This window comes from Trachypithecus francoisi, unplaced genomic scaffold (assembly GCF_009764315.1).
Source record: "Trachypithecus francoisi isolate TF-2019V2 unplaced genomic scaffold, Tfra_2.0 Lachesis_group4, whole genome shotgun sequence".
NCBI lineage: Eukaryota > Metazoa > Chordata > Mammalia > Primates > Cercopithecidae > Trachypithecus > Trachypithecus francoisi.
The window spans coordinates 10,629,981-10,644,075 of record NW_022681469.1 but is presented as its reverse complement, the minus strand read 5'-3'; the positions used below and the strand labels follow the sequence as shown (position 1 = coordinate 10,644,075).

At 40.1% G+C, this 14,095-nt stretch overlaps 1 protein-coding gene across 1 annotated transcript in view; it reads left to right on the top strand.

Annotated features, from left to right (window-relative positions):
- CNTNAP2 (contactin associated protein 2) overlaps positions 1-13,924 on the top strand; it is a 2,313,133-nt gene extending 2,299,209 nt beyond the window's left edge. Inside the window, exons 23-24 of the mRNA XM_033192342.1 lie at positions 2,375-2,455; positions 8,423-13,924. Coding sequence (XP_033048233.1) covers positions 2,375-2,455; positions 8,423-8,622 — 281 coding nt within the window. The 3' untranslated portion in view covers positions 8,623-13,924. The remainder of the gene's footprint in view (positions 1-2,374; positions 2,456-8,422) is intronic.
- Positions 13,925-14,095: the final 171 nt, after the last annotated feature.

The window sequence follows — 14,095 nt, the reverse complement described above, 5'->3', positions numbered from 1 at the left end:
TTAATCCACGCTACCTACCTCAGAAGATCCTGAAGGGAAATGGGAAAGTGAGCTGATGGGAAAGTAGTTGACTACACTGTACTGTGTGTTGGTTCTCCCCATTTCCCTACCTAGCTAACTGGATTTAGGATTGGACCAACTGGCCAGGCAAGGTGGCTCACACCTGTAATCCCAGCACTTTGAAAGGCCAAGGCAGGAGAATTGTTTGAGCCCAGGAATTCAAGACCAGCTTGGGCAACATAGGGAGACCCCATCTCTACAAAAAATAAAAAATTAGCCAGGCGTGATGGTGCACGGCTGTGGTCCCAGCTACTCAGGAGACTGAGGCGGGAGGAACACTTGAGCCTGGGAGGTCCAGGTTGCAGTGAGCCATGATTGTGCCACTGCACTCCAGCCTGGGCAACACAGCAAGACCAAATCTAAAAAAAAAAAAAAAAAAAGGATCAAGCCAGTTAAAACAAGCAAAAACCATCAGTGGTCTATTTTGCATCCCCCAGTTAAAGACTTGGGGGAATATGAAATCCTTGAATACTCAGAGTTAAGTTCGCTTTCATTTGTAGTTTTCTTAATGTCTGTGCTTTTTACTCAGATAGTTGAGATAATTTGGAATGTAAAGTATAATTTTCCTCATCCTAAACAAGAATATCAAGTCTAGCCAGGTGCAGCGGCTCATGCCTGTAATCGCAGCATTTTGGGAGGCCAACGTGAGTGGTTAACTTGAGGTCAGGAGTTTGAGACCAGGTTGACCAACATGGTAAAACCCCGCCTCTACTAAAAATACAAAAATTAGCCAAGCCTGGTGGCAGGTGCCTGTAATCCCAGCTACTTGGGAGGCCGAGGCAGGAGAATCACCTGAGCCTAAAAGGCAGAGGTTGCAGTGAGCTGAGATCATACCACTGCCTGGATGACAGAGTGAGACCCTTTCCCCAGCTCCCCCCACCATTAAAAAAAGAGAGAATATAAAGTCTAAAAGAGAAAGGATTAAATCACATGTGTTGACAGAATCTGGAATCCCCCTTTTTGGTTGCCGTATTTCCAAGGGAAGAGGAGGAAAAAGGGCTCTACCTGCTTTTTATTTTATCATGATCCTGGATAATCTTGGAAGTCCACAGCCCAGGAATATATTAGTGTTAGAAAATGGAGTATGTAGCAACATTCTCCCTGAATCATAACATAAACCTGTTTGTCTATTTGAAATGTGTACACATTTTATTGTACCAAATAAGTACTTCTAAATTCTTTTTACATTTAATTGGTGCCATCCAGTAGCCAGAGCTTGCTTTAGACTAAGGTGACCTGCTTCTATTGGAAGATTTACCTTAACTTCTCCAACAGAAGACCAACAAATGTGAATTGTTTCTGAAGTTGGATTAGGTCCTATGGATGACAGAAGATAGTCTGCTGACCTGCAGACAGACTTCAGGATCTATTTGCCTTTTCCGGGCTTAAAGTTTGTTTTATCTTAGAGAAATACCTAAATATAACACAATTGATTCTTATCATGTATAATAGGGAAAGAAATAGATTCACTAGGCAGTTATATTCTTCTCAACTGTTTTGAATTATTACCCCCTTACAAACTCTTGAAGTGTGCCAGTGTCTTACTACAGCCATGAAAAATACGAGTTTAAAGGAATGATTCCTTTTTAAACTTTTTAATACTGTAGCTGTAAAAAGCTCATCTACAAATATATTGAATGCCACCAGTTGTGCATGGGGTTAAAAGTGGATGGGAAGCAGATTTCAACCAAATATAAGAAACATATTCAAATGCATAAACTCATCTGTCTGTGGAACTAGAGCAGGCCAGCTCAGGTAGTTCTAGGATTCTCTACTATTGCTCCAAGTGGTAAGTCGTGTTTACCTAGGCCTTGTGCAAACAGAAACAGCAGGTACAGGGATGGAGGCTGTTGTGATTCTTTTGTGAAACAATGGCAAGACAGGGTCCATCAGATACGGAAATTTCATTTGGAAAAACAGTAAGTGTTAAAGAATTGTGGCGGGGCGCGGTGGCTCAAGCCTGTAATCCCAGCACTTTGGGAGGCCGAGACGGGCAGATCACAAGGTCAGGAGATCAAGACCATCCTGGCTAACATGGTGAAACCCTGTCTCACCTAAAAAATACACAAAACTAGCCGGGCGAGGTGGCGGCGCCTGTAGTCCCAGCTACTCGGGAGGCTGAGGCAGGAGAATGGCTTAAACCCGGGAGGCGGAGCTTGCAGTGAGCTGAGATCCGGCCACTGCACTCCAGCCTGGGTGACAGAGCGAGACTCCGTCTCAAAAAAGAAAGAATTGTATGGAGAAATAGGTTTCAAATTATTTGGGATCAATATACTTGACTCTGACACTTGACTCTTTCTTTCTTTCTGTACAGCCAGTGCGGATTTTCCATATAATCCAGGACAAGGCCAAGCTATAAGAAATGGAGTCAACAGAAACTCGGCTATCATTGGAGGTAGGTGATGTGTAGAGCAGGCTCATGTGGGGCTACTCACCTATGGAAAGCAATAATTGTCAATAACATAGTAGTCTAGGAAAAAGTTTTCTAGATTTTTACATGATTCATTTTGTAGTTTAAATAGGACACAAGATTATGAATTCTGATATGCAGAAATATAGTAAATGTGGCCAGACACGGTGGCTCACGCCTATGTAATCCCAGCACTTTGGGAGGCCAAGGTGGGCAGATCACCTGAGGTCAGGAGTTCTAGACCAGCCGAGCCAACATGGCGAAACCCTCGCTCTACTAAAAATACAAAAATTAGCCAGGCATGATGGCTCACACCTGTAATCCCAGCTGCTCAGAAGACTGAGGCAGGAGAATCTCTTGAACCTGGGAGGCAGAGGTTGCAGTGAGCCAAGATTACACCACTGCACTCCAGCCTTGGCGACAGAGCAAGACTCTGTTTCAAAAAAAAGAGAGAAAAATATAGTAAATGTAACATTACTTTTTTCTTTTTTTTAGATGGAGTCTTGCTCTATCACCTAGGGTAGAGTGCAGTGGCGTGATCTCGGCTCACTGGAACCTCTGCCTCCGGGTTCAAACAATTCTCCTGCCTTAGCCTCCCTAGTAGCTGGGTTTACAGGTGCCTGCTACCACGCCTGGCTAATTTTTGTGTTTTTAGTAGAGACAAGGTTTCACCATCTTGGCTAGGCTGATCTCAAACTCCTGACCTCATTATCCACCCGCCTCAGCCTCCCAAAGTGCTGGGATTACTGGCATGAGCCATTGCACCTGGCCTAACCTGGCTACTTTGTAATGCTGGCTTGTAAACAAATGGTAGTGGTAAGCTGGACAGACTCAGAATATGTAAGGAGGTAGTAGTGATCATAGCCAGGACATTTCTTTATCCCCTCTGATCTTTTTCAGTCTCATCCTTTCACATCCCAAATGGTCCAGGATAGCATACTATAAAAAATGAAAAGGAAGGCTGGGCACAGTGGCTCACACCTGTAATCCCAGCACTTTGGGAGACCGAGGTGGGCGGATCACGAGGTCAGGAGATCGAGACCATCCTGGCTAACATGTTGAAACCCCGTCTCTAAATACAAAAAAAAAATTAGCCAGGCGTGGTGGCGGGCACTTGTAGTTCCAGCTACTTGGGAGGCTGAGGCAGGAGACTGGTGTGAACCCGGGAGGCAGAGCTTGCAGTGAGCCAAGATCACGCCACTGCACTCCAGCCTGGGCGACAGAGCAAGACTCTGTCTCAAAAAATAAATAAATAAAAGAAAAGGGAAATGCCAGTCTGGTTTCAGTTATCATAATACAAATTATCAGAAAATTACTGGAGGTCATTATTTTAAGTGAAATAAGCTAGGCACAAGACAACAAATATTGCATGTTCTCACTGATACACAGGAGTTAAAAGATTTGAACACATGGAGGTAGAAGGAAAAACAGATAAGAGACTGGGAAAGTTGAGCAGGAGGAGGAAGGAGAATGAAGAGAAGTGGGTTACAGGGTGCAAACATACAGTAAGATAAAAGGAACAAATTCAGGGTTTGCTAGCAGGGTAGGATAACTATATTTAACAAAAATGTATTGTACTTGGTTGATGAGCCCCTAAATACTATGACTTGATCACTATTCCATATATACATGTAACAAATATTCTCATGTATCCCATAAATTTGCACAATTAAAATTAAAAAATAAAAATGTATCAGAAAATTAATAAGCTGTAGCATCTAAAATATTCCAGTGTTTTCTTCTCACCAGGGGCAGCTACATAATAATTTGACTCTCCTAAGATAGCCATTGAGCCTCATGCGTAGATCAGTATCGACATCCCTGTTGCCATCAATATCCCAATCCTGTTTTTTGCTTTTCTTTAAATCAACTTAATTGAAGTATAATACATACCTAAAGTGTAAACGGGTCCCTTTTTTTTTTTTTTTTTTTTTTGAGACAGTCTCACTTTCTTTTGCCCAGTCTGGAGTACAGTGGCATAATCTCAGGTTTAGTAGAGACGGGATTTCACCATGTTGGCCAGGCTGGTCTCGAACTCCTGACCTCAAGTGATCCACTTGCCTCAGCCTCCCAAAGTGCTGGGATTATAGGCGTAAGCCACCGCACCTGGCCCCAATCTTTTTATAGTTTGTGGTTGGTTTGTCCTATCTAAAAAGTCTGCCTACCCAAAAGTTTTGAAGATTTTCAGCTTTCTTCTAGAAGTTGTATCGCTTTATCATTTACCATTAGGTCTTCAATCACTTCGATTTGATGTTTATAAATGGTGTGAGAGAAGAGTCAAAGCCAGTGTTTTCCAAATGAATGTCCTGTTATTCCAAGACCATTTGTTGGAAAAAAAAAAAACTATACTTTTCTTCAATTGATTTTTCTTGGCACTTTTTTTTAAAGCAACTGACCATATGTGTATGTGTGTCTATTTTCTAGGCTTTCTGTTTTGTTGGTCTATATATCTTTCCTTACCCAATACCATGCTTGCTTTATTGTAGTATCTTTTTTTGTTGAGATGGGAGTCTCGCTCTGTCGCCAGGCTGGAGTACAGTGGCATGATCTTGGCTCACTACAACCTCCAACTCCCTGGTTCAAGCGATTCTCCTGCCTCAGCCTCCTGAGTAGCTGGACTTACAGGCATGCACCACCATGTCCAGCTAATTTGTATTTTTAGTAGAGATGGGGTTTCACCACGTTGGCCAGGATGGTCTCGATCTCCTGACCTTGTGATTCGCCCACCTCGGCCTCCCAAAGTGGTGGGATTACAGGTGTGAGCCACTGCGTCTGACCTATCGTACCTTTATACAAAATCTTGAAATAAACAATGTAAGTTCTCTAGTCTTTTTTTTGTTTTTCAAAATTATTTTGGCTATTCTGTCTTTTGCATTTCTATATAAAATTTAGAATCAGTTTACAAATTTCTACCCAAAAAATTGGCTATAATTTAGATTGGGATTGTATTAGACCTATAAATGAACATCTTAATGATATTTAGTATTTCTATCTTTACATGGTATATCTATACATTTATTTGTCTCTTCAGTTTCTCTCAGCAACATATTGTGGTTTTCAATGCAAAGTCTTGAATAGCTTTTAAATTTGTGCAATTACTATTTTATTAATTTCATTTTCTAAGTGTTTCTTTCTGGCATATAAAAGTGTAATTGATCTTTTATATCAGCTTCATATTCTGTGACCTTGCTAAATTTGCTGTTAGTTCTAATAACTTTTTTGTATATTCCTTAGAATTGTCTACCTAAACACAAGCCATGTTATCTGAGAATAATGAGATTTTTTTACTTGTTTCTTTCCAGTCTATATCCTTTTATTGTTTCATTGCACTGGGTAGGATTTTCAGTACAAAAGTGAATAAATGTTGAGATTTGACAATTTTGCATTGTTCCCTATGTTAGGGGAATGTGTTTGATCTTTCACTATTAAATAGGATATTGGCTGTAGGTTTCCAACAGATGTCCTTTATCAGATTGAGAAAGTTTCTTCTACCCATAGTTTACTGAAGCTGTATGAGGAATGGGTATTGTAAGTTTTCCAAATGCTTTTTCCACATCTATTTAGATGATCATACTGTTTTACTCCTTATTTGCTTAATGTGGTAAATCACATTGCTTTAGTTTTTAATGTTAAACCAAACTTGCATTCCTAGGATTACATTATCCTAATATATGATCTTTTTTACATATTGCTGGGTTTGATTTACTAAAATTCTATTTAAAAGAATATTGTGGCCGGGCGTAGTGGCTCATGCCTATAATCCCAGCACTTTGGGAGGCTGAGGCGGGTGGATTACCTGAGGTCAGGAGTTCAGGACCAGCCTGGCCAACACAGTGAAACCCCGTCTCTACTAAAAATACAAAAATTAGCTGGGCGTAGTGGCGGGCGCCTGTAATCCCAGCTACTTGGGAGGCTGAGACAAGAGAATTGCTTGAACCTGGGAGGCTGAGGTTGCAGTAAGCCCAGATCATGCTGTTGCACTCCAGCCTGGGCAACAAGAACGAAACTCTGTCTTCAAAAAAAAAAAAAAGAATATTGCTCCATAGTTTTCTTGTAATGTTTTTCTGGTTTTAGTATCAGGATAATGCTGGTCTCATAAAATGAACTGAGTAGTGTTTTCTCCTGTATTTTAAGAAAGATGTTTAGGATTGGTCTAATATCATTAGGTAATGTTTAAGAGTATTGTTCGGGTCTTTTAAATTTTTGCTGATTTTCTGTTCAATTGTTCTATCAGTTACTGACAGAACAGTGTTAAAATCTCCAACTATAATTGCAAATTGGTCTAATTCTCCTACCAGTTCTGCCAGTTTTTGCTTCATTTATTTTGTACTTAGGTTAGGTTTATACACATTCAGAATCATTATGTCTTCTTGATGAATTCACCCTTTTGACATTATGAAATGTTCTTCATTTCTACTAACAACTTTGTCCTTTGTCTCATGTTAATGTAGCTATTCCAGCTTACTTATGATTATTGTTTTCATATCTTTTCCCACCCTTTTACTTTTGACCTGTATTTAAAGTTCATGTCTTGTAGACATCATATAGTAGGCATCTTTTTTATCCACTCTGTCTCTACTTTTTAATTGGAGTGTTTAGATCAGTTATATTTACTTCTATTTTATCTAGTCTGTATTATTTCATCCAGTATTTTTTTCTTTTTCCTTTTCAGACAGAGTCCTGCTCTGTCACACAAGCTGGAGTGCAGTGGCACGATCTTGGCTCACTGCAGCCTCCGCCTCCCAGATTCAAGCGATTCTCGTGCCTCAGCCTCCTGAGTAGCTGGGATTACAGGAGCGTGCCACCACACCTGGCTGATTTTTATACTTTTAGTGTAAGAGACCGGGTTTCACCATGTTGGCCAGGCTAGTCTTGAACTCCTGACCTCAAGTAATCCACCCACCTCAGCCTCCCAAAGTGCTGGGATTAACAGGCATGAGCCACCACACCTGGCCTGATCCAGTGTTTTTTTCATTTCAGACACTGTGTGTTTCACCTCTACAAGTTCCACGGTTTCATTTTTTTCTCTCATTTTGATCATGTTTTCCTTTAAACCCCTGTGCACATTTCTAATAGTTATTGTACTATCCTTGTCTGCTCATTCCATGCTCTGTCATTTCTGAATCTCCTTCTAATTGACTGATGTTTCTTCTGGTCAAGTGACATTTTCCTACATTTTTTTTCTCTAAATTATTTTTCTCTGCAGCCTGAAGTTATTTAGATGTGTTTTAAAGCTTTTTCAGGACAGATCTAGAGTAGTTTTTATTCTAGGCCTATTTTAGCAAACATCTTCAGCATGACCATTCTACAACTGTATTAAATGCTCTGATTGTTCAGTGAGGTCTCTTCAATGTGGTTGGTTGGAACATAAACGTCTCCCAGCCCCCCGAGAGCTCTGCTTTTTGCCTCGCCTATGGACTTTCATTCTGTACATGCACACGTGTTATTCTGCCACAAATTCAGAGACACTTCTGTGCAGATTATTACGGTTCTTTCTAATATACACGGCTCTCTCGTACGCGCTCTGTCTCCCCTCTCCATTCAGGGAAGCCACTGTGCTTTCTTGTGCTGCCCCTCCCTACACTGCTGTCCAAAAATTGCTGGCAGCCAGAAAACGAGGAAAATTGTAGGATTCCTCCTTTTTGTTTCTCTGTTCTCAGACATCATGGTTCCGTTCTGCCTGTTTTCTAATGTCTGAAGACTGTCATCTCATTGATTGTGTCCAGTATTTTAGTTACTTTTGGCTGGAAGGGAAGTTACTCCTGATTTTCCTGTTACTTCTTCATGGACAAAAACAGAAATCTTACTTCATTTTTGTTATCTTTGTTGTTTTGGAGTTTGTGTTTTACATGGGAGAGGGCTGTGTCTGAGAGAGCTGTAGTGAAGTGGGGACAGTGTTGGAGGGACACCCAAGCCCTGTCTAACCTCTGGTGCTTCTCCTTTCTCCACCAGGCGTCATTGCTGTGGTGATTTTCACCATCCTCTGCACCCTGGTCTTCCTGATCCGGTACATGTTCCGCCACAAGGGCACCTACCATACCAATGAAGCGAAGGGGGCGGAGTCGGCAGAGAGCGCAGACGCCGCCATCATGAACAACGACCCCAATTTCACAGAGACCATTGATGAAAGCAAAAAGGAATGGCTCATTTGAGGGGTGGTTACTTGGCTATGGGATAGGGAGGAGGGAATTACTAGGAAGGAGAGAAAGGGACAAAAGCACCCTGCTTCATACTCTTGAGCACATCCTTAAAATATCAGCACAAGTTGGGGGAGGCAGGCAATGGAATATTCTTGAGACTGATCACACACAAAAAAATTTTTTTAATATTTCTTTATAGCTGAGCTTTCCCTTCTGTATCAAAACAAAATAATACAAAAAATGCTTTTAGAGTTTAAGCAATGGTTGAAGTTTGTAGGTAATATCTGTCTTATTTTGTGTGTGTTTAGAGGTGTTCTAAAGACCCGTGGTAACAGGGCAAGTTTTCTACATTTTTAAGAGCCCTTAGAACATCGGTATTTTTTCTTGAGAAAAGCTGATGCACCTACATATGGCCCCCAACATTCTCTTCCTTTTGCTTCTAGTCAACCTTAATGGGCTGTTGTAGTAACTAGTTCGTGTTCATATACTATTTCCTTTGACGTCCTATAAGCTGGAAAAGAAAGGGGCAAAGAGAACCTATTTGCCAGTTTTCAAGCAGAGTTCAATCTATGCCAGCTCTCTGGCATCTGGGGTTCCTGACTGATAACAGCAGTTGAAGCAAGAGAGTGCATGGCACCTGGTGTGTAACGACACAATCGGCACAACTGGAGAGAGGCATTAAAGAACCAGGGAAGGCAGTTTATATTGGGGTTGTTGGTTTTTCATTGAATTCTACAAGCTAATATTGTTCCACGTATGTAGTTTTAGACCAATTCAATTTCTGTAACTATCAGCTGCAATACCATGGTGACCAGCTGTTACAAAAGATTTTTTCCTGTTTTATCTGAAACATACTGGATTTATATATGTATAAGCGCCTCAATGGGTAATTAGAGCCAGATGTTATGATTTGTTTGCTCTTTTTCTTTTTAAAGTTGTAGCAAACGTATGGATAATTTCTAGTGAATGCATATATTAGGTTGTGCTGCTTATTTTGCTTTAAGTCTCTGGTAGTTTTTCCACCCCTGTGACAAAATCCTAATAGACCGTGTCCTATAAATGGATGCAACACAATAAAGTCAAGTTATTAGGGCTGTTACTCTGGATGATATGGAAAACACTGCCATATTTTAAATCAACTACTCCACGTGTTTTTCCATCCAATCACACTGCTGTGATTCAGGGATCTTCTAAGATGGACACATTTGAACCTCAAGTTCCTCACAAACCTGGTACCTGTTGCTTCTCAGATGATGGACAAGTGTAGTTAGTCACACCTCTTAGTTTAATCTGAAACCTTGACCCAGTTGTGTAACAAATAACTCATTGATTATATTTAAAAATAATACACTTCATGTAAACAAATGAGGACAATGCATCCAAAAATAATCTTATTTTTTAAACAGATTATACAAAAATTATTTCTAGAAAGACTACCATTTGTGATCATTGTATTTCAAGCCTCTTATACTTAATAAGCACTTTTTTAAAAATCTTGAGATCCCACCATTCTGAGGAATTAAATATGATCACTTTTTCCTTCTTTGCCTGGGAGAGGTTAAGAGGAGGTTTCAGAGGTATAGATGCTATTGTTCTGATGGCCCGGCTCAATAAAATGGAAATTCTAGTTGGTTAGAATAGTGCATTCTTTTTCAAGATTCTCAATATGCCTAACTTATTGGGGCATGTTAGTTTCTTGGGTAATGGAAAACATTACCTAGAGGTGCTAGTGGCACATTACACCAGTACACAGCACATTCCAAAAGAGACATTGGACCAGTTGATTCCCATGCAAGTCAAGGTAACAGGACAAAAGGGAATCCTGATGCCCTTTTACCATTGCTGGTTGAGCTCAGGCACTGTCATGGACACCCTTAATTTTAAAAGGTTTTAATCATTCTTCTATAAAATACATTTAAAGTGGAAAAACATTTCATATCACTAAATATCAGAACAATGTAACATTTACAAATGAAATATTGAAAGCAAAGGCTGTTTTATTTAGCCAAGATGGCTACCATTAGGAGTTACTGTATGTATTGTTGAATGCAAATTTTAAACATAACATTTTAGAAGTGTTTCTGATTTTTAAACCTGGTTTACAGGTATTACTTCTGCACTTACCAAATAATGCCCAATGGAAATTTATTATTTCTTGCAATTCCCACAATAGCTCTGTTCATTATGCATTGTGTCAACACTTTTTCCTTTTTTCCCAAAATGAGTAGGGGATTAAAGTCACCCAAAACGGCTTCTGCTACTAAAATATTCTCATCCTTTCTCATCCCACAAAAGGTGAAAAATGAGATCCAATCCTCTCACCAAAATTTCAAACCTAGGACACTGGAATGACTGCAGGGATCAGTGCTTCTCCCATATCACCATCAATTAAGACATATAGGATACTGTCTCTCTCTTCAAGAGGGTTACAATATGGCCATCAGACAGGGAACCAAAAGGTGGATAAAGTATTAAGTGACTAAGTGCCAAATAAATGCTGGAAATCTTGACCTCTTCTTGGGATTATGAGTTTAACTGAAATCCCTACATCTGCTTATGAAGGCCATATCCAGTACATTTTAAATGGTAAATAATATATTTATGTGAAGAAAAGGAATTAAGTCTCTCTTCCAACTCTCTCCCTGGACAGCCTAGCACAGTGCAGCCTCGATAACCATGACATTCCCACCCAAGCTCTCAGTGCCTAATTCTGCTTTGTCATTCACTTCTCAATCTTGACATCTTATATTCCAATACATTATCAAGCAAGCACAAGTATGTTGGTAGTAGCCTCTTTAAATAATATGTATAGACAACAACAACAACAAAATAGGCTGTTCTAAAGTTTCAGGGAAAGTTAATGGCGGATTTAAGGTTGTGCAGGAAACATCTGTGTATGAAGCAAATATTGATGTTTTGAAAAGATAGGAGATGACTTTGAATGAATGCAAGGTTAGTGCGATTCTAAACTCTCAAAATAACAGACTCCCTAGAGTTCAAGAAAGCTGGTCCAGGAGGTTGAAAAAGTTATTTTATTGTTAAATTATTTTCTGGCCCTTCTTAATATTTAAAAATACATTTCCCCTTGTGGCTTTCAACCAACTGCTCAAAGAGACTTGTTATATGGAAGTTTTCATTAAAGAGCTGAAAACAAGAATTTAGAGAACCTTTACTAGAAAATGTCCTACTGCCCTGCATTTGACAAACAATCATCCTTTACTAACAAGAACAGGAACTCAGAGGCACAAGAAAAAGCATTGGCATGAGCCAAAGAGTCTATCTTAATATTACTTTTGAACACCTGCTGAGCAGCCACCATATATGCAGGCTGAGAGCTGGGCACAGACAGAAGCCACTGGAAGCACTTCAGGAACAAGCACACAGCTATGGGACTTGAACATGCAAGTGTTCAGGTCGTGTCAGGAAGCTTTTCTTTCCTTCTATGATGCAATCTGTTCTTTTTGATCCTACTTTTTTCTCTCTTCCTCTCCTTGCCACACTATATCCTGCTCTTATGCAGCGAACGTTTTAATGGCCCCTTTATGTCTCATGCCTCCAAACAACACTGAATTTGAAACCCCCCCTTTTCACCACTCTGTTGAGCAATTTTCCCAAAAAAAGGCAGCAATTATTAAATTGAATTCAAGTAAGCCAGTCAAAGATAGGTTCTAAATTGCTAGTCCCAGTAGAACCACCTGATCCTAAACCAGTGAGAAACAAACAGTAACAATGTCCACAGCTGACTTCAGCTAATAATCAATGGCCCCTGCCCACCTCCCCACCCCTCTTTTCTTTCTTTTGAGGCTGGAGTGCACTGGCACCATCTTGGGCTCACAGCAACCTCCTCCTCCTCCCACATTCAGGCAATTCTCCTGCCTCAGCCTCCCAAGAGCTGGGATTATAGGCACTCGCCATCACACCCGGCTAATATTTTTGTATTTTTAGTAGAGGCCGGGCTTCACCATGTTGGCCAGGGTGGTCTCAAACTCCTGACCTCAAGTGATCCGCCCACCTCAGCCTTGCAAAGTGCTGGGATTACAGGTGTGAGCCACCGTGCCGAGCCAGCCCCATTTTTTAAATGATGTTTTGATAAGAGTGGACCCTGAGAATTAGCTGACAGCATCCGCTTTCTCTCTCCCTGCCTTGGTGTGACCCTCCCTGTGTGACCTTGGTCAAGTCCTCAAACTTTTGTCCTGTATTTAAGATGGAGCTGTTTTACCTACTTCATAAGACAGTTGCAAGGTGCCATTGATTCGTGACTGCAAAATACCCTGAAAGCCTCATATGAAGACTTAAGTCAGTGGAGCCTAGTGGAGGATCTGTGGCTTGTGGTTGAAAGTCACATCAAAAGACAAATGTGGCCATGTTCAGGAATTGGAGACTTACTGGCATGGCTCTACAACTGCTCAATTATTAATCATGCAGACTAACCTGTCAACACTGGGAGATGCAACATAGCAAAAGGACAGAGAAATTAGAATATTTTGTGCAGAAAGCCCTAAATTCCCACCTGAATGTAACTTATAGCTCCCTTACCTACTCTTACACATGCCTTCCAACATGCTAGACTGGCTTATACATAGGCCAACACAAAATACAAACGTGACATGTTCATGTAGCCTAGTGGCTCGGTGCCTATTCTCCATGTATCTGCATGGTAATGTTGGAAACTTTAAGTACATTTCTTTCACAGCAGTTTTCTTCATAACTGGTATATAAATCTCATATTCAATGAAATGGGGAAATCACGTTGAGAAGTTGGTTTGTTATCTCCCATTGAGCAAAGACTGGCAGGAGATAATAAAAATAAATATGGGCACACACATATTAATATACAGCACGCATTTGCAAGTTTATTTTCCAGATAAAATTGTGGCATAAGAACAGTTCTACCAAAACAGTCTGCACCATTTCCAAGTCTCAGTTAATTGACAGCAACTGCTGCTTTTGGAGATGGCTGTGAAAATATGGAAGTTCCTCTCAAGTAGGCCAAGAAACAGTTCTAGATTTTACTGATTCTAAGTTTTATTTTGTCAAGTTTTTAACATTTTCTCAGTGAGCATGGTGACTGCAGAGGTTAGCGCTGTGAAAAGCTGGGCTAAATATTCTTTCTGTAAAGTCCAATAGGATTCCATCCCTATGAAATAACACAAAATTTCACTCTCTAAAAGCAACAGCATGTAAACTAGAATGAAAAAAGGAAATTATGTATGTATGCCTAATATTCTTTGTGAATGTCTTTCATTTAACTAAAATTATATTAGAAACCAGATTGATAAATAAAAATTTCAACATAGTTTTAATTATCCTAAAAGTGATTCTTCGTGTTTTGAACCATTTGTTTCTCTTAACAGCAATTTTCACCCTTCAGCAAAAGTAAGTTCCAAGCACTGAAATATAAGCCTACTGAGAATATCATCTCTCCACAAGCTGTGGAAATAGAGTCACTCCTGAAAGACAACTCTGATTTGGATATGTCCATGGT